The 26003-nt window shown below is 44.9% G+C and overlaps 1 protein-coding gene across 5 annotated transcripts in view; it reads right to left on the bottom strand.

Annotated features, from left to right (window-relative positions):
* GPM6B (glycoprotein M6B) overlaps positions 1–25633 on the bottom strand; it is a 155247-nt gene extending 129614 nt beyond the window's left edge. For 2 of the 5 annotated variants that reach the window (XM_078064253.1, XM_078064254.1), the window contains exon 1: positions 24522–24753. In XM_078064253.1, coding sequence (XP_077920379.1) covers positions 24522–24738 — 217 coding nt within the window. In that variant the 5' untranslated portion in view covers positions 24739–24753. Of the gene's footprint in view, positions 1–24521; positions 24754–25473 lie in introns of those variants that run through there. The other 3 variants (XM_078064260.1, XM_078064255.1, XM_078064256.1) reach the window with 3 other exon arrangements.
* Positions 25634–26003: the final 370 nt, after the last annotated feature.

Raw genomic sequence — 26003 nt, 5'->3', positions numbered from 1 at the left:
TCAGCCAACTGAAACCTATGCCCAGCTGTTAGTCTAAGCTTCCCATGTCCTATACATGTTCACTTGGCTTGATTTAGAGTAACTGAAAAGCTTCAAATTCCTTCCTCTTTGACTTCCCCTTAGATTCACCCATCCTTCCCTCTAACTTGTCAGTAATGTCTTTGGCATCTGTCCCCTAACATTTACCCTCTCCTTCCAGCCTAACTGCATCGTCCACGGATCTGACCCAGATCACTGATAAAAATGAGGACCTAGACAGGACCCTGTGAAAATCCAGCAGCTACCTCCATCCAGGGTGGTGTGGTTCATGAACCAGCAACATTTGGGCCACACTTCAAAAAGCGTCCACTGCATCTCACCAGGCAGAGGCTGGCCCAGTGGTTTTCAACCCCGGCTGCTCGTTAGAATCACTGATGGAGCTTAAAAAACTCCATTACATCAGAATCTCTGGGGGTACGATGTAGGCATCTGCATTTTTAAAGCTCCCTAGGTGGTTCCAGAGTGCGGCTGGGTTTGAGGACCACTGAGCTAGTGTACATTTCCCTTGATCCACAAGGAAACCAGGGATTCAACCCTGGCCCAACACAGTGTGGCATTCTGAGCTCTGGTTCTTGACGTTACCCTCCTCACTCAAACTGCCCACTGACAAAGGGCACTAACCACCTGTGGGGTATGACAAAACCTTTATGAACAGAATACTGGTGCCTGTGATTTACTTCACAATCCACAGAACTAGAGAGATACAAACGTAAATATCACCGAAAGAGAGGCTGCTCTTAGAATTTCTCAGTATTGACATCAAGCTCATTAATTTCTTTTAGGAAGAACCAATTACACAGCTAAAATATCAAAGAACCAACCTTGAAAATGCCATGCTAAGTAATTTATTCTCCAAATGGGCTTAATTTATGCAGGACAACAGAAGCATTAAGAAGCGACAATGTGGAATATTTATATTCGGGTCCAGCAACATGTTGCAAAGAGGTTAAAAAAACAAAGAAAATACCAGCAAACTGAAAACATCATTTGTAACCAAAAACATGTGATGGCACCTTATACTCTTTGTATATGAAACAGTAATATAGTTGATCCTTGAACAACATGAGTTTGAACTGCAGGAGTCCACTTATATGCAGATTTTTTTTTTTTTATAAATACAGTACTGTAAATGTATTCTCTTATGATTTTCTTAGTAACGTTCTTTTCTCTAGCTGACTTTAAGTATATAATACATATACAAAATGTGTTAATCGACTGTTTATGTTATTGGTGGTGATAATAAACAACAACAACAACAACAGGGGCGCCTGGGTGGCTCAGTTTGTTAAGCGTCTGCCTTCGGCTGAGGTCATGATCTCAGGGTCCTGGGATCAAGCTCCACATTGGGCTCCCTGCTTAGCAGGAGCCTACTTCTCCCTCTTCACTCTGCCCCTTCCCCTGCTCATGTTCTCTCGCACTCTCTCAAATAAATAAAATCTTTAAAAATAATAATAATAAACACTGAGTATTTTCTGTGGGCCAAGCATTGTTCTACACACTTTATACATACACACACACACACACACACACACAACTCAATCGTAATTGCCACTCAATCGTACAGAAACGTCATTGTCCCCGTGTTTCAGAGTAGAACATCAAGGCCCAGAGAAGTGCTCCGGTAGGTAACTGGAATTTAAATCCAACAGTTGGACTCCAAAGTCCACTCTCTAAACCATGACACTATGACACCTGAGGCCTGGACGGGTCCAGAGACGAGATCACACAGCTTCTAAGGGCTCAAATCAGAACAGAATCTTCTCTTGACTTCTGTTCCAAGCTTCCTCCTTGCTATACCATATTTAGTCTTTCTTAGGTGCCTGTCTATAGACTACTAGGTCTGTCCGATAGAGTTTTCTGCAATGATGGGAACATCCTAGATTTGTGTTGTCCAATGTAAGCAGCCTCTCGCCACGTGTGACTGCTGAGCATTTTAAATGCGGCTAATGTGTCTAAAGAACTGAATTTAATTTAATTTAAATGAATTCAAATTGAAATAGCTAGTGACTATCATATTGGAAACACTGCAAGAGAGGCCATGAAAGGTCTCTCATTTTCGCCTTTTACAATTACTTTGCAAACCAAATTCACTTCCAGGCTCTGCTTCCACGCTCATTTAACAGCTCATCAGCCCGGCTCAAGCTCTAGTAAAATAAAAGGCCATCAAGGGGTTTATACAAGCATGAGCTCCATGATCTCACCGGGTATTTGCCTGGCAAAATCACCACAGCAGGCTTGGCTATAAATTGGAATGTGTGACTCACAAAATGGAGTAAAGTCAAGGAAAATATTTGCTGAAGAAAAGTCATTACCCATTTCTTTGCACGTTGAAGATGTAGCTTGTTTCCAAGAGCTGGAAAAGGTTTCAAGATAAGGTGAATGTGAACTCGCTGACCAGTAGCCAGTCACCCGGCCTGCCTGTACCACCACCCAAATTGTGAAACTGAGGACATTATTACCCCAGGCCCTTCGCCGGGAGCCAACCACATTGGGTCTTCATGACTTCCTTTATCTTCCACCATTTTCCTTCCCTCGCTGTGAAGGCTGAGGCTGAGACGAAGGTGAACAAACTTACCAAAGAGTCATAGGCTTCATCAATATTAAATCCAAGAATAAAATCCAAAATTTTGGCTTCCTACTTCCAAAACTGAATTCTGGAATGCACTGCTTTCCATTAAAGAAAACAGGCCAATTTCTCTGCAGTGTCTCTACAGTTCAAAGAGCAAAGTAATACTGAATCAACAAAAGATTTCACTGTTGTCACTGTTTAAAACAGTTTTTACACAGAATGCCTTATTAGCATCTAAAATCCAATGGCAGAGACTGACCTCCTCCACTACTTGTGTTCCTTATGATGGATGCTTATATGAAGTTTATACGAACGATTAAATAAGATGCCTCTGAAGCAATCCTTTTGATAGACACAACTGGAAGGAGGTCAGTATTCTTTCATATTTGGAAAAAAAAATTAATTAGAACGATCATCTAAATGGCGAAGCCAATAACGTGAAGGCAAAAGAGAGGACTGAAGACAGACGATCAAAGAAAGAATTCTGCTGTCACCAGTAGAAGGAGGGAGCATGGTCACTTCACCTCAAGTGCGCTCCTGACACAGCCATTGCTTTCGCTGCTTGGTCCTGCTTGGGTGATTTAAAAATGGCTCCCCATATGGTAACTCTAACGATGGAAACTTCCCACTTTCATCTATTTATTTTGATTCTACATCTTGGCCTGAAGAAAACTCCATATGGGATCAGCAAAATTACTGAATCCATCCTATTCCATTAGTGTGAGGGAAAATATAGTATCTATCTTAGTTACTCTTTTTTAGATGGAAGATATTAAATATTTATAATCCAAAGTTGAAGCACTGAAAGCTAGATGCTTATAATATTAGGGAGATGCTAAATATTCCCAGGACAGGCCAGTCCTTCTATTCTCTCTAGACCACCACACCTGATCTTGCGGTAGGGTTGTCTCAATGTGGCATGAAACTTCAAAATAGCATAATTTTACATTATGAAAGGTGTTCTTCCTCAATTTACACTGGCCAGAATGTGAACCAAAGGCAGGGGGTGAGCCAACCCTCTACCATATTGTTCAAATGGTAACAAACATTTCAGTATCTTCTTGTTCTATCTTTTTACAGTCTTAAACGTTGGAGCATTTCACAAAACAAGAGAATTTCTATTCAAAATGTGTTAACCCTATCAAGCACTCAAAAAGCTCTTCCTTTTCTCCATCATGGATGTAATAATAGTGATAACATCAGCTACATGGATTTTTTCAATTTTATATTTATAATGTTTTGGTTTTTTTTTTTTTTTTTTTAGATTTTATTTATTTATTTGACAGAGAGAGACACAGCAAGAGAGGGAACACAAGCAGGGGAAGTGGGAGAGGGAGAAGCAGGCTTCCCGCCGAGCAGGGAGCCCGATACGGGGCTCGATCCCAGGACCCTGGGATCATGAGCTGAGCCGAAGGCAGACGCTCAACGACTGAGCCACCCAGGTGCCCCTAAATTTTATATTTATAATGTTAATATGAAACCTGGATTGCAAGTGTGTCATTAATCTGAAAAAAAATCAAATTATTACAACATTTGAGATTTTTAAAAATCTGTAAGTTTATGTTTTTCACCAATTTTACTTCTCTTTTCAATATACAAGTATGGCAGACACTATTTCCTGTTTCCCCAATATCTATTGCCCTCCTCTTCTACAGTAATAGTATTTTTAGCTGGCTGCCCAGCAAAAGAGTACCTTTCCCAGAATCACTTGCAGTGAGGTGTGGTCATATGACCAAGTTCCAGTCATTGGGATATGAACAGAAGTGACACATGCACCTTCCACAGAATGGCCTTAGAAAGTCTGCCCAACGTTTTGTTCCTCTTATTAGCAGGAATCTGAAAGTGATGGCAGGAGCTGTGGCAGCCATCTTGGACCAGGAAAAGGAAGTCAATTCTTAAGTAAGACAGAACAAACACACAGGGTCGAGACCTCTGAATCCTTTTTGGAGGAGAGCCACCATACCAGCTGGCACTTTTACATCAGAAGGATGAAAACTTCTGGCACGCAGAAGTTATTATTCACATTTTGGGGGGGTTCATTAGAGTAGATAAACCTATATCCCAGCTAAGTATAAGTAGTATGATAACAAAGTAATGAAATGTTTTGCTCTATTAAAAAAATAATTACAGAAGTATACAAAGAATTGTTCTTCCAAGTCATCTGGCATCCAATGGTGCTCCCAAAGTATCTTCAGAGAGGATCAGAGATTTATATTATTTTTATGGGGTCCCCAAAATGGGAGTCCTCTGAATGGTCACTCACCCTACCAACTGAAAATGGCCCAATCAACTGTGACCACTTTTCAAAAACCTAACCCATCATCAAAAGTGTGTCCCCATTGAGATCATTATAACAAATGAGCAACAGGTTTCCCTATTCCCTCTCCTGGACTGGCAGAAGAAAATAAGTAGGAGAAATGGCATTCTCTATATCCACCGCCCTCCACCCCAGCTGAAGGTCCCCTGTGGTTATAAGCTCCGGCACCCAACAAACAAAATCAACCATACCATTAACCGACGTTGACTGCCCCACCTGCACCAAGGAGGGGGAGGAATACAGAGATGGAGCCAGAGTGCTTAGGTTCAAACACTGGACTTGCTACTTCCGGGCTCTGCGACCTCAGTGGTGGGATCTGTGAGATGGTGGGGGTTACACTGGTTGATGCACGTAAAGCACTTCGAATAGTGCCTACACACAGCAAGGAGTCAGTAAGGGTTTCCTGTGTGTGTATGCTGTAGGGGAGTAAATTCTGCCAACCCAAGATATGCCTCTTTGCCATGTTTCAGGCTGCTGAAGAAGCTCTGCAAAAGCAAGAATTTACCCTTTTGTGAGGGACATTTACATGTATTAGGGAAATCTCCATCTGTAAGAGTGTCTCCCTCGGTGTACCCGGAAGAGGGGGAGGATTCTAAATCTCTAGAAACTTATCAATGGAGAAGGCCAGGCCTGAAATCTGCGTAACAACCCTACCCTTGTGCACGCTGCTTTTCCTGGTGACCTCCCCTAACTGGTTTTGTCTTTGGCTGAAGATGGTATTTCAGGTGGTGGCTTCAGCCATTTGGGGGAGTTACTCCGTTTTCCTAGGTCTCTCTCTTGTATACAGGATATTAAATTTTTGTTTGATTTTCTCCTGTTAATCTGCTTCGTGTCAATTTAATTCTTAAAGCGGCCTGAAGAACCTTGAAGGGTAGAAAATTTTTCCTCCCCCGAAGTGCGTACATCATGTAAGTGTGTACACGTGTGTATATACCACATACGTATATGTGTCCACAACAGACATGTAGGTTATACACACAACATAGATAGGCATGCATGTCTGTCCACACACATCTATGTTATATAGTACACACCCGTTTATATATATAATGGGGATGTATGTATATATGTACTATGCGGGGGGCTCTCCATTTCTTGAGTATACACACATATATTCAGATTTCTGTGAAAACCAAGTTGACTCCTAAAAATAAAGTGCCCCTCTGTCCTAAGTCCAAAGCCTTGTCAAAGCGTATTCTCCTGCATTTGTAATATACCTAATGATTAAGTGCTTCTGCTGCTTAAACATCCCCTAAGAGGCTCTGAAAGGCCCAGTGGGATTTTCAGCTGCTCTGGCGCAACCCCAAGAGAGGGATGTGACAAGCGGGGACAGAGCAGGAAGGGCACCTAAGGCGGCAGTCTCCGGACCTGCCTCATGAGGCTCTGAACTACAATTTTATCTTCTCACTGACCAAAGGAGCTTATTTGAGCCAGCCAAAAAGGATGTTCACAGAGAAATACAAACACTCTGCTAATGAAAGATTTCCAGAAAGGCAGAAATGGATAAAAGAGCAGCTCACAACTGAAGCTCACACGGCACCCCAAGTTTTTGGAATGGATATAAAAGGGGGGGCAGCATGGTCATTGCCTTTGTCTCCAAAACGGGACATGTTTGTATCACCGATGTGGATACAGAATGCAATTTGTGCATGCACAGACCTACACAAATTGCTATTCCCCACTTAGGCAGCATTTGAAATGTTCTGGAAGCCTCAATCATTTGCAAAATAGTCAAGTATAAAAAGACTGAGTGGCCAACAGATGCTCCAAAGCTTGCTCCACAAAGGAGGAAACAAAGCCCTTGGGCACCCACTCCAGGCTACTGCCTGGAAGGAAGGCTGAGTTGGGCACTGCTTAAGTTTGTTTACAAAGAACATGTATTCATGTATTCAACTTGTGTGTGGGGGCAGCTTTAAGGGGGTTCCACCTTCAAAAAATAAATAAATTAGGTGGCCGACTGGCTATAATGGGACCTCCAGGACAGCAGAGGAGAGATGGAAACATACTGAAACATTCAAGGCCAGTGTTGCGGGGCGGGGGAGGGGGGCCCTCCGGTGGAAAGTGTGCACATTCCCTTCAAGAGCTGCGGACTGAAGCTACTCCATCATGTGCTCAGGTACGATTTATCCCCGGGGTCCCTCAGGGATCTAGAAACAGTCCGTTAAGGTTGTTTCACTCAAACAATGGCAAGGACACAAACACGCTATGTGTAAATATCCCCATTTTTAAATGATAGACATTTAAAAGAACTCCAGTGCTTCATAGTAATAACCTCTGATATTTCTCAAAAAACCTATGTGATCAAGTCATTTGCTGAAATGCCAATTACATGAGGAGTGACTCACCAGACCTGTGTAGGGATTTTTTATGGCAATACAACTGTACTTATTTTTAAATCAAGTAAGCAACAGCCTGCCATTTTAAGTACAAAGTTACCATGGCAACAATAATATACACCTTATCTCCTACACCCTAAAGATAAGTATTCATAGGTAGTACAATCACAAAAATAATTAAAGCTTTCCATTTAAGACTCAACTACGACTAGAATTTGTCAGGCATTCAAGCAACATCTTAACGTTCGGTTTCCCAGGATGGTGTCGCCAGGCTTCTAAGGAAAGAAGCATCCCATAATGATGTTGTTTCATTATGTTACGGCAGTTACTGGCATCATTTGTGGTTTATTCTGTGACCTAACTTGTGGTTCTGATCAGTTTTATTACCAACCATCTCTATTTTCCTAATTGCATTAAACTATGAATGATAATTTGCCACATTCCGAAAATGCCCTTTTGCAAAGTCTGATCCTCCCCAGCTGGGCATGTTCCAGCACGATGTTCGCTCGTGAAAGTAAACAACAGTCAGATATAACGAAATCTGAGACTTGTTAATATCGTCCTTAAAATACCCAACTACTGGGCCAAGGAGAGAAACTGCTCCTGGCGGTAACGTAGGTCGCAGAAACGCAGACCAACCTCGGTACCATTCTATCACTAGAAGAAAAGGCCTTGGGGCGCCTGGGTGGCTCAGTGGGTTAAGCGTCTGCCTTTGGCTCAGGTCGTGATCCCAGGGTGCTGGGATCAAGCCCCGCATCGGGCTCCCTGCTTCGTGGGAAGCCTCCTTCTCCCTCTCCCACTGCTTATGTTCCTGCTCTCGCTCTCTCTCTGTCAAATAAATAAAATCTTAAAAAAAAAAGGCCTTTTCGAAAAACACATTTCTGTTTTTCTGATTTTCATCCCTATCGGAATTTCTCTGCTCACAGGTGTATCTGACCCACCGGTCTGTGGGCTCTTCCTCAAGGCCAAGGACTCTCTCACTCACCACCACAGTTCTCGTACTCACAACTGCCCTTGGGCCAGGAGCGTGCACCATGAAAATTCAGAAGCAGGCTGGTGAAACGAGCTAGATCTCGATGCCTCTGATGAAATCAACGAAAGCAGCAAGAGGATGCAAAGATCTACGGCGGACATTCAGAGCGTGGGCAGCAGCTGCAGCTCCTCTTTCTGCCCAGGCAGCGCTTAGCCCCTGGGACAATGACAAAACGTTAGCCCTCCCTTGTAGCATTAGAGAGACCTCTCGTCAGGGGCAAGGAAGCGCACACGACTCTTGACTGCCTGGGCAGACGATCTACAGTGGGATAAATCTTTCTTTCCTTCACAGTCTCTTCCTTCCTGAACTTCTCCACTCCCTTTATTTACTTCCTTGGAGAAGCCATCAACACTCTTCAATCTCACGGAGGGGTCAAGAGGCCAAACCTTTCATCACAGAGATTTCCAATACCAGTATGCCAGGACGGCGGACGTCCCCGAGAGGATGGGGGCAAGCGGACCGCAGGTGGGGGTGGTGGCCCACGGGGCGTTTTCTTGCCTGGCCAACATCTGGCTCCAGGACTTCCGTGTGATAAGACTTCTGTGAGTGCACACCTGCTTTCAAATATAATATAAAATAAAATAAAATAAAATATATAACCCTGATTACTTGCTTTTTCATAAGAGGATGAACTCTCAATTCTAGGAAACCAAGATGGGTCTCACCATTCTTAATGTCATCCTCAAAGAGCAATTTATTCAGTTCAAGTAATGTTCATGAACGTTTAGCAGCTTTATAGAAATAATACAAAAGAACAAGACTTTCAAATAAGCTGTGTAGAAGCCTCAGTAAGTGAAATTATATTGGCTTTTTCTCACAAAGATGTTAATGATGCACCAACTGAACATTCATTGGAAGAGAGAAATAAATATGTTTAGGAATAATTAAAGTGCATGGACATAAAAACTTGACGCTTACCTAGAAAGGCCGTTTTTACCAAGTTCGACTAGAAATATGGAGGAAAAACTTTTCTTGCAAAGATTCACTACAGTAACTTTTATGTTTTTTTTTTAAGATTTTATTTATTTATTTGACACAGAGAGAGACAGCGAGAGAGGGAACACAAGCAGGGGGAGCAGGAGAGGGAGAAGCAGGCTTCCCGCCGATGCGGGGCTCGATCCCAGGACCCTGGGATCATGACCCGAGCCGAAGGCAGATGCTTAACAACTGAGCCACCCAGGCGCCCCACTACAGTAACTTTTAAATGCCAATATTAGGGCGCCTGGGTGGCTCAGTTGGTTAAGCGACTGCCTTCGGCTCAGGTCATGATCCTGGAGTCCCTGGATCGAGTCCCGCATCGGGCTTCCTGCTCAGCAGGGGGTCTGCTTCTCCCTCTGACCCTCGCCCCTCTCATGTGCTCTCTCTCTCTGTCTCAAATAAATAAATAAAATCTTTAAAAAAAAAAAAAAAAGCCAATATTAAACCACTGAGAAGCACTTATTACATTTAAGCAAATGAACACATTGAACACGACTAGACGACTAGACCCAGCTTCCCCCGTGTCGTACTTACCTATTACCCACAAGGGGGTACCACACACTTGAAGAGAACGTAGCACACACAAACCCACATTTACTGAGCAGATAAATTGGGGCATGATTCCTCCTATGGTTGAATGCTTCACCAAAGGAGCTGCCAAAGGGCAGTAGTCTTTAGTTCTTAAGTATCTATGAGGGAAACCCTAGGTTTGGGGACAGAGAAACCTAAAGCCAGACTCCTCTGAAGATTAATCAGGAGGCGGCCACGGCCACCATCTGCAAAGTTTCACGAATAAAAAAAGAAAGAAGGAAAGAAATGAATGGGGATTTCTTTTGTCTCCCCACAGTACCAGGCAGGAAATGGGCCTTGGGAGGGAATATTCAGGCCACTACCTTCCTTCTAGCTTGTTGGACATGTGGGCTATAGCAGATTGAACCATATAAACATGCCTACTGGAGGCCAGGATGGTCCAATATTGTCTATTTCATGCGCCTCAACCCAAGACCTTCACCAGGGATTGGGGAAGTCAGGTAAATAAGATACTTAAATCAACCCTTGTACTGGTCATCCGCAGCTCTTAGAAAATAAAAAGGTTCAACTTACTGCTTGAAATTAAATGGTGAATGAAAAAAATAATTGGTTCACTTCAGTGTTCTATGCTCTTTTTGTGTTACGGGAGTACCTGAGAGTTTGCTAGGAAGAGGCCGGTGTAATAAATAAAATCTCTCAGGTAAAAAGAATTCTCTGAATCAAATTAATTATGATGCATTTCATAACAGACATGTCATCATTTGTCTCATTATCGTCATCATGAAGAAAGCCTTAATTGTGGTATGAGTTCATTGGACATCAACTGAATTAAACGACTAGGTCCGTATCAGCACCAGGAGTTAGTAACTCCCAGGACTAGGTTTGTCCGCATCACAGAGGCTGGTCCCGCAGGCTCCCCTTCAGAAAGGCACCTTCTCAAGCCCGCAGCCCCTGCGCCTGGAGCCCTTTATTTGGTGTCTACCGTCCCTGCTTGCTCTATTTCAGCCCCAAACCCAAACCTTCCCGCAGACTATCGTTTCAAAGGTTTGCAGTGAGTGTCTTTCAGGACTTCAAAAGTTCCGTCTGAGTCTGTGTCCCCACCTTGGCACCTCCACTCTGGGGTCCACATGATTCTCTGCTTGGGGCGGGGCAGGCCCTGCGCCCTGCACGATGTTCAGCAGCATCTCTGGCCTCCGCCCAGCAGATGGCAGCAGCACCTCCGTCCCCTGGGGGGTAGTACCCAAAAATGTCCCCAGACATTGCCAACTGTCCCCTGGGGGGCAAAACTGACCCTAGAGCAGAACCATCGGACTAAGCAACAAACTCTTCGAACAAAACATAACTTGTTGCTTTTGAAAGAACCCAAGGCCTCCACTGCTCACCAGTCGCTGAACGAGGGAAGCTCTGCTTCCCAAACACTCCCTCTGAGCACTGAGGAAAGAGCCTGCCCAGGCAGCAAGGCAAACATCTTCAAGCCAACAGCCCAGTAGTGCTTTCTAACCGGCAACCCACTCTAGGTCATGGTTACTCGGATCAGAAGTTGGATTCTTCCTTTTAATGGTATGTCATTTGTCATGTTAGGCTGAGGAAATCGGAACGCATTCACAAAGTAGAAATAGCCCCATTTTTGTTCAAATCCCTAAACGCTAAAATAGGATGACAAACAATTTCACATCCAAATTTTGATTTCAATTTTAAATTCTAGAGTTTCCGCATCCCAGGGTCCTGGGCTCCAGCCCCGCATCGGGCTCCCTGCTCCGCGGGAAGCCTGCTTCTCCCTCTCCCACTCCCCCTGCTTGTGTTCCTTCTCTCACTGTGTCTCTCTCTGTCAAATAAATAAATAGAATCTTTAAAAAAATAAAATAGGGGCGCCTGGGTGGCTCAGTCAGTTAAGCGTCTGCCTTCGGCTCAGGTCATGATCCCAGGGTCCTGGGATCGAGCCCCGCATCGGCGGGAAGCCTGCTTCTCCCTCTCCTGCTCCCCCTGCTTGTGTTCCCTCTCTCGCTGTATCTCTCTCTGTCAAATAAATAAATAAAATCTTTAAAAAAATTTTTTAATAAAATAATAAAAATAAATGTATGGAGGTATATGTGTGCATTGGTTGGTGGGGGATGGTGCCCAGGGACGGCAGCCGGTGTGTAGAAACTGTCCAACAGTCCAGTTTTGTTCTGGACACCAACAGTAAGGGAGTAACAACCCTCTATTAAAAATTACATTTCCAAAAAGGTCCTAGGAGAATTCAAATTTGTGATTTCTGTTGCCTCCAAATAAATAAACAAAAGTTTGAGGCCTTGTGGAGGAATATTTCTGTGAAGTGATGGGTAACAGCCGTACATGTAATCTCATTTGACGGCTGAATAAACCACTTTCTGGAATAAATCAAGCTCGCGCTCCAACCCAATGCTGGCCTCTTCTTCACTGGGTGAATAGCTATGTGAAAATATTCCAGGAAAAGTTTTCCATTAAACTACTTAGGGGAACGAGGTAATCTTGAGTCGGCCATGAAAAGTTCCTTTTCTCAAGTAAGATCACCAAATGTGGAAGTAACACTCTACCAGAAAAGCAATGTTTAAACCACTCTAGGATTACCTTAGCTTCATCGCTGTAACAGATGAGTGGAAAATTGGCTTTTCTTCTCTTTCAACAAAGAATTTGCATCCTGAATATAAACTTGGTCTTTGCAATGGAGCCAACTGGGTCATATTTTTAAGAAGAAATCCACATCTGGGGCACCTGGGTGGCTCAGTTGGGTTAAACATCTGCCTTTGGCTCAGGTCGTGGTCCCAGGGTCCTGGGATGGAGCCCCACATTGGGTTCCCTGCTCAATGGGGAGCCTGCTTCTCCCTCTGCCTCTTCCCCTGGCTTGTGTCCTCTCTCTCTCACTCACTCACTCTCTCTCTCAAATAAATAAATAAATAAAATCTTTAAAAAAAAAAAAAGAAGAAATCCACATCTCAACATATCAAGGGCTTTCTTATCTAATCTTATTATAATATGTCAAGGGTCCATTTTAGTAGAAATACCTCACTTCACCTGTGTTGTTATGACCAGGCTGATACGTGATAACTGAGAATCCGCTTCCCCCTACAGCCTCTATGTTCATCTGAACAAGTGTATATATTACATTGTACTTTTAGAAACCACAGGTCAGTGGAAGGAAACCATGACATCCCATGGAATTAGATTTGACACCAAATGATTCACTGTTTCCCTTAAAAAAAAAAAAAAAAAAGCCACAAAAACTAGGAGGGACCTTTAATAGATTTTTTTTTAAGGGTGCACAAAAACATTATTGGCGATATAAAAGAAGATCTAATTGTATGAAGAGCTGTATCATGTATACAAATGGAAGGTTCGACGGGGTAACTACACTGACTATCACAGAAATTATGCTGTAAGTTCACTGTAATCCCACTCAGAATCCTAACGGGGATGTTTGTGGAACATGAGAAGCAGATTCCAAAAGCACACCAAAAAGAAAAAAAAAAACAAAAAAAACTGAGTCTGTCTCAGGCACTTTTAAAGAAGAGCAAGAGGAGAAAAATTCTCCTAGGATACCCAGGCTTATTATACATCTACAACAATCAAGACAGTGTACTCTTAGCGCACAGATGGCAAACACAGAGCCAAGAAACAGAATAGAGTCCAGAGATGTACACACACTTACAGTAGGGAAATTGAAAACATGAGAGAAGGTATTATATAAAAATCAGTGGAGAAAGGATGAGCCATTAAGTACACGGTGGTTTCTGCATAGAAAATAGAAAATAAAAATAGATTTCGATCTCATACCAAAAAACTAAAATCCCAATGGAATGAAGACTGAAAAATGAAAAGCACACTTTTAAAAAAACTTTACAAGAAAATATAGAAGAACAGAAGAACATCTTCATGACTTCGGAGATAAGAACAATTTTATTTTATTTCATTTTAAGATTTTACTTGTTTGACAGAGAGAGCACAAGTAGGCAGAGTGGTAGACAGAGGGAGAGGGAGAAGCAGGCTCCCTGCTGAGCGAAGACTCTGATGTGGGGTTCGATCCCAGGACCCTGGGATCATGACCTGAGCCGAAGGCTGACGCTTAACTGACTGAGCCACCCAGGCGCCCCCCCCCACCTTTTTTGGGGACAATTTTAAAATAAGGCAAAAATTAGGAGCACAAATCATAAAATAAAGGAAAAGATCCATTAGGATTTATTACAACAAAAAAAATTCAGTACAACAAAAGATACGTTCCACAAAGTTAAAAGATAAACCACAGAGAGGAAGAGGACATTGAGGACACATTTAACCAAGGACTAGTATATCCATAATGTATAAAGAATCACTACAAACCAGTAAGAAAAAACAAGGATGGGGCACCTGGGTGGCTCAGTCATTAAGCGTCTGCCTTCGGCTCAGGTCATGATCCCAGAGTCCTGGGATCGAGCCCCGCATCGGGCTCCCTGCTCAGCGGGGAGCCTGCTTCTCCCTCTCCCTCTCCCCCGCTGCTTGTGCTCTCCCTCTCTCAAATAAATAGAATCTTTAAAAAAAAAAAAAAGAAAGAAAGAAAAGAAAAAACAAGGATATAGGGGTGTCTGGCTGGCTGGGTCAGGAGAGCATACGACTCTTGATCTCAGGGTCATGAGTTCAAGCCCCATGTTGGGCATGGAGCCTACTTAAAATAAAAAAAGAAAAAAGAAAAGAAAAAACAAGGATATAAATGGAAAGAGAAAACTCAAGTGGCCAATAACCTACCAAAAACTTTCAACCGGTCTAGGGACCGCCAACATAAAAAACAATGAAACACCACTTCATACCTATCAGATTTTTTAAAAATCCCACTGTTGACGATACCGAACGCTGGTGAAGATACAGAGAAACGCGAGTCCGTGCACTGTTGGCGTCAGTGTGAATTGACACAGTACCCAGGAAGCAGCGATGACACCACGCTCCGTGCGGTGACAAAGCATTCATTCTGCTGACGACACCATTACCCCAGTCAAAAAGAGGACAAAGCTCCTCACTGAAGGAACGAGGGCAGATTATTACTCGTCTAAGTCCAAACAACATGGGAAGTTCATTTAAGCAAAAACATTTTTATATCTATTTCTAAAATTTGTCAGGTTGAAAACCAGAAATCATCCCAGGCCTCCAGCCATTTGCCCACCTTGCTCTGTGCTGGGAACAGCCAGCCGCCAGTTCACTAGCTACTATTCATTCAGACAATTTTCTTTTTTTTTTTTTTTTTTTTTTTTTTTAAAGATTTATTTATTTATTTGAGAGAGCGAGAATGAGAGAGAGAGTACATGAGAGGGGGGAGGGTTAGAGGGAGAAGCAGGCTCCTCGCCGAGCAGGGAGCCTGATGCGGGACTCGATCCAGGGACTCCAGGATCATGACCTGAGCCGAAGGCAGTTGCTTAACCAACTGAGCCACCCAGGCGCCCCATTCAGACAATTTTCTTTTAAAGATTTATTTATTTATTTTAGAGAGAGTGAGGGAGAAAGAGAGCATGAGTGGGAGGGGGAGAGGGAGAGAGAATCTTAAGCAGACTCCCCACTGAGCGCGGAGCCCGACGCAGGGTTCGATCTCACGATCCCGAGATTATGACCTGAGCCGAAACCAAGAGTTGGATGCCAACCGACTGCACTACCCAGGCGCCCCTAATTCAGAAAACTCTTAAAACACGATCTTCTTCCAGAAACTAATTGGGAGGGGGTCTCAACATCTGTTATATCCTTATAGCTCGAAGCCATAAAAGTTATATTGATCAGATCCTTTTTTCAGATCCTGAATAAATAGGCTACGTCTACCACCGGCCCTTTATTTACACCCCCGCCATCACGTACTTTCCATTTCCCAGGGGGATAATGGGGCTAGGCTACCTTAGCTCTGTAATCTCTTCAGCCATATGCATGTTTTTCCAGGACCTGTCTCACTGCTCATCAATTATTTTCAAAAGCCCTTCTCACACCTGCTGTGTCAATGTTTTCCACTTAAAATAAAGGGTAGGAGGGACGCCTGAGGGGCTCAGTCGGTGAAGCGTCTGCCTTCAGCTCAGGTCATGATCCCGGGGTCCTGGGATCGAGCCCCACGTCTGGCTCCCTGCTCCGCGGGGAGCCTGCTTCTCCCTCTCCCTCTGCCTGCCACTCGCCTACTTGTGCTCTCTCTCTGTCAAATAAATAAATAAAATCTTAAAAAAAGAAATAGAGGGTAGGAATCAGTGGTTTACGGACTCCCTAGAACACCTCTACATATGAAGGCATTTAATAAGTGCTTTTAACCATAGTGATTTAGAAGCAGGTCTATTTTTCAGAAGAAAACATCACCAAATTTTTAAATGATGTTATTAATGGTGATCAGACCTAAGGGTTTATCCTGTATGGTTCCATTTCTATAAAGTGGAAAAACAGGCAAAACTATGTTGGCAGAAATTAGGAGTGATTACCCTTGGTGGGGGAGCCTCAAAGGGAGCTTGTGGGGAATTTCTGCAGCGCTGGTAATGTTTTGCTTCTTAATCTACGTACTGGCTAAGTTGGTAAAAACTTATTAAGCTGTATGCTTAAACGGTTTGCCCACTTTCTGTGTATATATTATACTTCAAGAGCAAATTTTTAAGTGATCTTTATAATATCCGTGCCTCTTAACAAAACATCTAAAAGTATTTGTGACGATACCGTTATGTATGTGGACACCAGGGATGCTACTAAATACCCCCCAATGCACAAAGAAAAAAAACCTTCTTTCACTTCAGTTCAAACCAGTTTTTGGTAATCCAGGACATTGGCTTGGCAAAATGGTAATAATTCATGAAATGGAAATTCATCTCTTTAATGTTCTGAATTCTGTTTCACTTACCATGGAAACTGTCAGAATATGCCACATGAGAAAACTAAAATATAAAATAAAGTGCTGCATCAAATAAAGTTATCTTAAGGGTTTGAATTTCTTTGCTAATTACATCTCCATTCTTTGCTCCTTGTGTGAAGAACAGATGCCTGAATTCAAGCTGCCATTTAAAAACCCTCCGTTTAAACATTCTTTTCAGGGAGTTGTGAAACATCACATTCCTAAACCTAACAGAGGGACCCGATGCACATACAGAACAGCCAATTTCCTAGGCTCTTTCTAACCCTCACTTCCAACGTTCTCGGGCTTTTTACACCAGAACTAGTCTCCAAGTGTGCTCAAACCTCTCTGAACAGACCAAGTTACGTTCTCCGGCGGGGTTGGGGGCGGGGAGGGGGGACACAGAAGGAGGGGCGCACGGAGGGGGGTGCAGGGAAATCTCCGGCTGTGGGAAAGGATCTTTGTGAGCAACAAGGGGGACATCAGTCCTTCCTCCTCCAACTCCTGCGTCTCTCAAACACATGGAAAAATGTAATGAAGTCATGACTACAGACCCCAAGAACAGGACAGGACAGGACAGAATGGAACGTGCGGGAAGGTTGCCTTAAAGGCTTAATCTCGGTAGATTTGATTATAAGCTAAGGAGATGAATTCTAAATATGGAAAGGCCATCAAGGTAATTAAGGATATTAAAAAAAATGGGACTAGATCCTTGATGTCTTCCTACTTAATGAAGAGCACAAAAGATGATGAAAGCAAGTTTAGTAAGCAAGGCCAATTTCATATAGATTTCAGTCCTTTCAGAGCTAAGTGCACTGAACAGCAGAACAAGTTACCAAGGAAAGCCGGGCACTCTCTATTCCCAAGGGGGTCTGGTCTCATTAATGAGATTGTTTAGTTGCCCTTTTACTCCAAAGAAAGAGTGAACTAGGTGGTCTGCAAGGGCCCCCATTATATCTACAGATTCTCTGAGGATCTTGAAAAAAAGGTTAAAAAAAAAAAAAAACTTCCTTCAGCTAGAAATACCGAGCATCCCTTTTGGAAGGCAAACACCCTTTTACCCAGAGATCTTCCTGTTCAGCAAATGTGCTCAAGTAAGTCCTCAATGATGCCCCTACTGAGATTTTAGAATACTGTGAAGCACAAAAGGTTTTCAATCCCTCTTATTCTAAAGCAGGGGTTCTCAACATGGGTGGTTTTTGGCCCTCAACGATTGTTATATGGCCACGTCTGGAGACATTTCTGGTTGTCACAACTAGGAAAGTGTTACTCGCACGTAGTTGGTGGACACCAGGGATGCTACTAAATACCCCCCAATGCACAGATGATGAATGATTCAGCCCAAAATGTCAATAGTGCTGAGGCTGAGAAAACTGGCTCAAGAGGGAAGGAGGGGCGCCTGGAGGCTCAGTTGGTAGAGCATGTGACTCTTGATGTCAGGGTTGTGAGTTCGAGCCCCACATTGGTTCTAGAGATTACTTAAAAATAAAATAATTAAAAAAAAGAAAGGGCAGGAAAGGAAAGGAAAAAAAACCTTCTTTCACTTCAGTATCTGTCTCCAGCTGTCCAAGAAGAAAGTAGAATTTAACAGTCCTACAGAAAACAAATAGGCAACCAAATACCATGCAGTAACTCTAACTCAACATCCTTTACAGTACATCTTGTCACACCGAGTTCAAATACACTGAGTTATACACAGCCATTAAGAATAAAATGCAAAAGATCAGGTTTAAATACCTTTTCCTTTGGCAGATTTTGTTTTCTAACAAAGTAAGCAGTTTTTATTCCTAGACATTAAAATCCTATCTTCTGATTACTAGAAAATGTACTCCTTTTTTATTAAGTGGTCAGTTCATCTAGCAGATGTAATCATCAGATGTAAGCATCAACCTATCAAGATAAATTTTAAAATAATTGCCCAAGATTGATCGAGAACAAGAGAATACAAATTGCCTACATCACGAGGAATTAATAGGGGACTATCACCACAGAGCCTGCAGACGACAGGATTAAACAGTTAATACAAGAATATTATGAGCAACTTTATGTCCATAAAGTTGATAACTTAGACAAAATGGAAAGTCCTTTAAAAACACAACTCGGCAAAAATGAAACAAAGAGAAAGAGTAAATTTGAATAGTACTATCTCTGTGGGGGAAAAAATAGAACTTTAAACATTTCTATAAAGAAAACTCCAGACCCGGATCACTTCACTGGTGAAATGTTTCAAATATTGAAGGAAGAAAAGCGCCACTTTTAAGATAACTAATCAAATAAACAAACAGACAAGACCAGGTTCCATTTCAATGCCCACCTGCTCTGGAGTCACACCAAACATGGCCTTTTCCAACCCAGAAAGGCTCACGCTTCCTTCCTTCTCCACTTTATCCTTTGAAAGGGAGGAGGCAATAGACAATATTAAAAACATTTTTTGTAAGATCCAGGTCTATGTGTCCATTTGTAATTAAAACGCGTCCCTCCCCCGTCTTATTTCCTACTGTTCCCCACCCCCATTCTCTGCTCAGGCCAAACCAGTTTCTTCAGGATTCCACCAGGAACTCTGCTCACTCCTACCTCTCTTCCACGGCACCCTAAGCCTTTCCACTCTTCTCAAAACACCTCAAATCCAAGTCTCCACCAGAAGCTTCCGATAAGCTACAAGAGCTCACCCTTCTCAGAACTCCTTCTAGACTTCCATTTGGAATTTTACAATTAGACACTAACGATTCTCTGTCTCGGTGGTTTCTTTTATCTCCTCCGATTGGCAGTTCCATCCATCACTTCCCTGCTTGAAATCCCTTGGCAATTCTCCCCAAGCAAGAGGGTAACATGAAGTTCTTTGCGGCTCTTACCTGTGGCCCGACCCCGCCGCAAGCCTCAGCACCCCCACATCCAGGCCATGCCCACCTCCGTGGCCCCGCATCCTGCAGCCTCCCCCACTGCGCACTCCTGCACATGTGTACCCAGGGCCTGGGTACAGCCACTCCTGGCCACTGCCACCCTTGTCCTCCTGCTCATTCTTCAAGTCTTCCATCAAGGGTAACTATCTCCCCAGGGAACCCCACTCTGAAATACCAACACCAATGCCCCCCCCAATCTCATTTTCCTTGGACAGAGGAAATTATTCTACAGGAGCTATAATTACTTCTATTATAATTCTTCATTGGTCTCTCTGAGACAGCTGTGCTGATTTAAGGACAGAACGCAGTTTGGGGTTTTTTTGTTTTTTTGTTTTTTTTTAATTTAAGTTATCGCTACACCTAAGGCGAGGCTCGAACCAGCACTCACGACCCCGGGATCCAGAGTCACATGGCCTCGCAGCGGCGCGTGCTGAACCCAACCGCGGAGGAGAATGGAAACACTCCGACCGAGTGACCTTTCGGTCCTGGCCGCGAGGATGAATTTCCCGGCAACGGCGTTTCACTCCAAGCTGCCCTCAACTTCAAAAATCCAACAAGAGGGAAGTACTTTTCACCAAGGACAGGAAAATATTTTAATACATCAAAAGAAAAAAAAAAAGCTAAAGGCAAAACAACTGCTCTGTAAATTGCTTTTGTGTCTGTCTGCCTCCGGCCATCAAATTACTTCTGAAGCGTCTTCAAGCTCTGAATTCTGTTATTCTGTGCAAATCTGTGCTGAAAGTATGGTTATTAAGAAACAGTACTTAAAGTCATTCGCCCTATTTCATTCAGGGTGGTTTATCACAGTTTTGTAATACATAAATTATATACAACGTACCTTGTAATCTGTACGTTTATAACGTAGATAGACCTTAACAAAGCGCCTACCCCACGGACCCACCCAATTACTCCATTATGCTCTACTCCTTTTGTAAGCCATATTGACCACTGTCCACAGAACTTGGCTTCAAGGTTATTCTGCAGGACATCTATATACTCTTTCTGCCACCAGCTGAATTGTGTACCTAAGAGTCAGTCGTGTTTGCTCCCCAACCTATTTATGTCAGTTGTATTTGTTACTGTAATTATGAAATTTAATTCCATACTACACAGACTAAGAAAACGTGTGCAAAAGAAAGAGCTTTTATTTCTTCGAAACCCAAGCTCATTGCTTTGGCAAGCCTTAAAAATGAGTCACTTGGAAAAATAGTTGCCTAAAACCATGGACAGGACAATTGTAGAGGTTTAAGGGGAGTGGGGTAGATGATAGAAGAGCATTCTGCACAGAGACTGGCTCCCGATACCCTTAAGCTCTCATTTTACTTTAGAGGACTCTGAAACTGAAAATCAGAAGCCAATGAATTTGGGCTGTGATTGACATGCGAGCGGGACTTCAAGGAATCCCAACCAGGGCTCACACTGAAAGCAAAGACCTCAACTCTACAACAAAATACTGGCAAATTAATGTTTAAAGTTAATTGGATGTTTAAGACACACATGTGGCACTTTTGATGATTCACCACTTCGGCATTTTCAATAAACCATCTAACTGCCTGACCCTGGGTGCAGCAGCTAAGGATCGGCTCTAAAACCCTTGCAGGGGTCAAGTGGTTTGGGCAACAGCTTTTGCTGGAGCAAAAATATACTAATTAATTATTTCCTGTTGGTCACAAACATAACTCTGCGCTACTGGACTGTGAGGGTTACTTAAAATTTCAGTTTGCCTCCAGAGACTTAAAGGGAGCTCTCTCCAAGACCTGAGGGTGGGCTCGATGTAAGATCTTGACACTCACAGGGAGGGAGGCTAGCGCATTCTGGAAATACTTCCTGCCCGGCTATTCGTCAGGAGACCATTCCTTTGTCTGCAATTGCATCTGAATTTCTGAGCAAACTTCCCGAACCAGACACGTAGGTGTGCCTGTCTGGTTCCTCAGGGGGCTTCCTTCTGAGTCTTGCCTCGGAAGGTGATCTGGGCCCGGTGTGTGGGGAGAGCAAAGTTCTCTGGAGCCGCCAGCTCTCGGAGGAAGAGGGCAGGGGAAGGCAAAGCTGGAAGCACGGCGCACAGCTTCCTCCACCAGGCTCCCCGGAGCAGGGCCACTATGCCCGTCGGCGGGCACGTCAAGATGCCAGCATTCAGCCTGACTACAAACGCTGGCTTCACGGAAACCAGTGGTGTTTGAACAATTAGGGAGCGGTTTTCTCCTATTTTTCAAGCATCACATTACCTTCTCCTTTCTTTTTTTCTAAATGATACCCCTTTAGATCTGTAAGAGCCCAAAGAAATAACTTCGTCAAATCCTTGTATTCTGTAGTAAAGGGAGATCAAGAAGAGAAAATGATCTAGCTAAGACCACAGAGCAAGCTGGTGGGATTGCTGGGGCAGACACACGGCCTCTGGCTTGCCCTGCTTTTCCTCAGTTTCCTCACCCTGGGGACCCGCGGCCCCAGCACCACCAGGGAGCTTGCCAGACCCGCAGAAACGCCGCTCCCATCCAGGCCCACTGAGTGAAAAAACTGCTTTTTCAACAAAATCAAAGAGGGTTTGTATGCATGTTACAGTTAAAGAAGAACTGCTCTGAGCCAGTTGTTTGTACTGCTCTTTTGTGAAATGACCGTTTAAATTCATAATCCTCATAAAAAAATTTCCTTGCCACAAAGTGGATGAAAACAATTAGTTATTTTGCGGTCTCTGGTCATTTCACACAGAATTTGCACTTAAAAGGATAGGCAACTAATGAATCAAAATCAGCGCTTCTCTCTGGATGCATGAGCCTTGTCAAAGCAGGGTGGATATTCCACAAATGCCTTTATCAGAGCTTATTACACTGAACCCGAGTAGTTGCTAAGGTCTTCAGGCCTGTGAATAAGGTAACAGAGTAACGATTCTGCGGGCGCCTGGCTGGCTCGGTCCCTAGAGCATGGAACTCTTGATCTCAGGGTCCGGAGTTTGAGCCCCACGTTGCGCACAGAGATTACTTAAAAAAACAATTCTGTTAGGCAACAGGAGTTCCCAACAGAGAAAACCAGAGTAAAACCAGGAAATGTGTGTGCACATGCACACGGGTGGACATTGGCCAAACGTGGAACCCTTCAGCCAGGGAAGTAATTCGTTTCGACGCGTTCACTTAGGTGATGTACTGCATACGAACAAAACATCAACATCTTCCCATTGGGCCAAACAACCAAAGTTACTGACTAGTCAAACACACTTCAAACATCAATTGGCTCGTTGCATTTACATGAACCGTCCAGAATAGGCAAATCCCTAGACACAGAAAGTAGATTAGCGGTTGCCAGGGGAGACGGGGGTGGGATGGGGAGTGACTTCCAAGGGGCACAGGGTTTCCTTTTAGGGTGATGACTCCGTCAGTGGTGGTGGCAGCACAACTCGGAATACACACAAAATCACGAACTCTGTATGCTCAAATGTGCAAATTGTGTGGTTTGTAAATTATAGCTCAACAAAGCCCTAAAACCCCCACAACTCCTTCAACAAGAACAGGTTTTAAGATACACTGAGAGATAAAACTGCATGCACCACTCCTGCTCAGTATTTTTTCAACTTAAAGATGTCGAATACCTTTCAATTTGAGTCCAAAGGGGCTTTTATTTCCATAAACCTCACTCATTTTACCAGTCAGTAAATGAACTAATACCGGGTTAAGGAAGTGACTTGCGTAAGAACCCAAGTCCCAACTCGCACCAATGGCGAGAATTTTCCCAACATTAAATCATTTCCATTAAAACATTCATAAGGGTATGCTGGGTAATTAAATACATCTGGAAAAATAAAACCAGTTCATGGCCTTGTGGTGTATTTACTAAGAATCTACCAAAGGAAATCACTATGTTTCCTTTTGGCATGAAGGGCCCTTTTTTTTTTTTTTTAATGTAAAACCTAAAAACTGAAACCAAGGCTACTGCCAGAACAAGTGAGGTATGCACAAATTAACATAAATTGGCAACTGAAGTGTAGAACCAACAATTGTCCCAGACACAAAGTACTTCCTTGAGACCAGGCCTCTGGTTTGGGCATTTGCCTCATGAGAACTGCCATCTAACCTCCACACCTATTTAAACACTAAAGCCTGCCCCCAATGAAGCCCAGGGTCCTGTGAAAGCCATCCTCAAGAAGGTTCCCCGGGTGGTAGCTGGATGCTCCATTTCGAACTAGTACAAATTCTAACACCTAGCGTTAATGAACCAGAAGTAACTTTATTTCAGGAAAACCAGTTAATGCTTCCCTCAGCACGGTACTTCTCTAACTTCAACATCTCTGCGCCAAGCATTGCCAAAATAGTTCCAGGCTCAGCAGCAGCCATCTGATTTTTGTGTATGAACCTCATTTAAAGGGAAGCATTAAAAAGGGGGGGAGCCTTGAGGGTCACCTGGCTGGCTCAGTTGGTGGAACAGGGGACTCTTGATCTCCGGGTTGTGAGTTCGAGCCCCACCTTGGGTGTAGAGATTACTTAAAAATATTTTTTAAAAAATAAGTCAAATAAAAGGGAACATTGAGTGATGGGACTACTCAGGTGGGGGCATTAAGAGAAATAGGAACCAGAGTTACAGGTCACTCAATTCTGCCCTTTCTAGAAGGATTTTATCCTAGCTCTCCCCTAACTTTTTGGTAAGAAATTTTCTTGTTGGATTCGGGAGCCTTGTTTCCTTCCATATTTTGACCACCTAGTCAATTAAAAAAGATTCAACTATACAATTCTTTGCTCTTCCCTTTAAATTCAAAATAATAAGCTCTCCCTACTGTCCCTGACCAAAATTACAATCGGCACAAAATTACACCCCCTCACTTACACACACACATACACACACACACTCGCGCGCGCGCTCTCTCTAGCGCTCGCTCGCTCGCTCGCTCTCTCGCTCGCTCTCAATAGCAGAGGGATGCAGACTGGGTAAGAGGCCACGGGTGGGGATGGGGGACGGGCAGGGATTCCCAAGCCCCGACCATTAACCCGCAATGGTTAAACCCACGGCGCTCCTCATTAGGAATGCTTCGGCGTGGCTCCTCGGTCTGTGGCTTTTGTGGCGCTTGTGGCCGCAGTCTGGCTGCAGAGAAGGATAACAGAGCAGGGAGAGAAGCCCTTTCCCAGTCACAGCCCTCAGACATTTCCCGGGGTGCGGCGGAATTAGGTCGTTTTCCACAGCATTCCCGAGGTTCCCTTCCGATGGAGTCCCCATTTAACGACATGCTGCTGACGGCAGCATTTCGGGGTGTTAGGAGGGGACGGAAAGAATCCCACAGCCGCCTAACATTCGCCCCGGGCCAGGTTGGAGATTTTCGGTCTCCAGAACTGGGCTTTCACCGTCACTAGTCGATCCCCCCAGCTGCACTCGAATCCGCTTGGCAAACCGTGTCCACCTGCGCCCAGGTCCGCATTTTGATAGTTGGAACGGGGGACAAAGAAAAGAGACTCACCCTCTGACCCATCCTGTCCCTCTCCCCTCCCCCCTTCCTGGTATCAAGGGTCATGGTTCCCAAATGAGCTCTCGGAAGACCCCAGCCTTGGGGAACCGGGCGTTTGCTTCGTGTTGGGTTGAAGGGCAAGAAGACCACGGCAGGGTGGGACAGGACCGGACTGGGAGCTGGGGCGACAGGAGAGCGTTCCGGGAAACGAGCAGGAGACTCCTCTCTACCAACCCTTAAAATAAAGCCGCCCGGGACGCCCCGTCTGCTTGCTCCGCACCCCCTCCCGGGACACCGGCTCTTGCCCTCCCGCGGGCCGCACGCCGGGGTCGGGGGGGGCGGCTGCCAGAGCGCAGCCGGGACGGGGACGCCCCCGCCGCGGGGCAGGGACGCGCACCTGGGCGTTCGGGACACCTGCGTCGCGCCCCTCCCACCTGCGGCCTCCGGGCGCGGAGGTGCCCCGGGAGCCCCACCTGAGCGGGGGCGGGGCGGGGGCGCGGGGCCGACGCGCTCGCTTACCCATGGCTGGAGACGGGCGGGAGGGGCGCGGGCTCCCCGGGGACGGGCAGGGCCGGTGGCACAAGTTTGCAGGTCTGGCGGGCACGTGCGCCGGCCGGGCTCCGGGCGGGCTGCGCTGCTGGGCTGGCGGCTGGCGGCTGGCGGCTCGCTGCTGGCTCCGGGGCCGGGGTGGGAGCGCGGCGCGGCTCCGCCTGCACTGGGGGCCGGCCGCGCCGAGAGGGGCCCTGACGTCAGCGCCGGGGGCTTTGTGCGCCCGCAGCGAGGGCCCGACCCCGGCAGCGGGCGCGCCAGGGTGGCCGGCACTGCTTGCGGCTTCCTCTGGGACACTCCCCCCACCCCAAGCCGGCGCCGAGGGGCGCGGGAACTCGAGAAGCCGGGGGGTGGGGGGGCCTGGGGGGCGCGGATCCGCGTCCCAGAAACCAACTGTTACACAGCGGGAGGGGGCTTTGCGGTCCTAATCTTCACCCATTGTGCAGATGAAGAAACTGAGGCCCGGGACACCGAGCCAAGGACAGCCGGTGATCGGCAAT

Source organism: Halichoerus grypus, chromosome X (assembly GCF_964656455.1).
Source record: "Halichoerus grypus chromosome X, mHalGry1.hap1.1, whole genome shotgun sequence".
In the NCBI taxonomy this organism is placed as follows: Eukaryota; Metazoa; Chordata; class Mammalia; order Carnivora; family Phocidae; genus Halichoerus; species Halichoerus grypus.
Note: the sequence above shows the minus strand (reverse complement) of the source record. Positions and strands in the feature narration are given on the sequence as shown.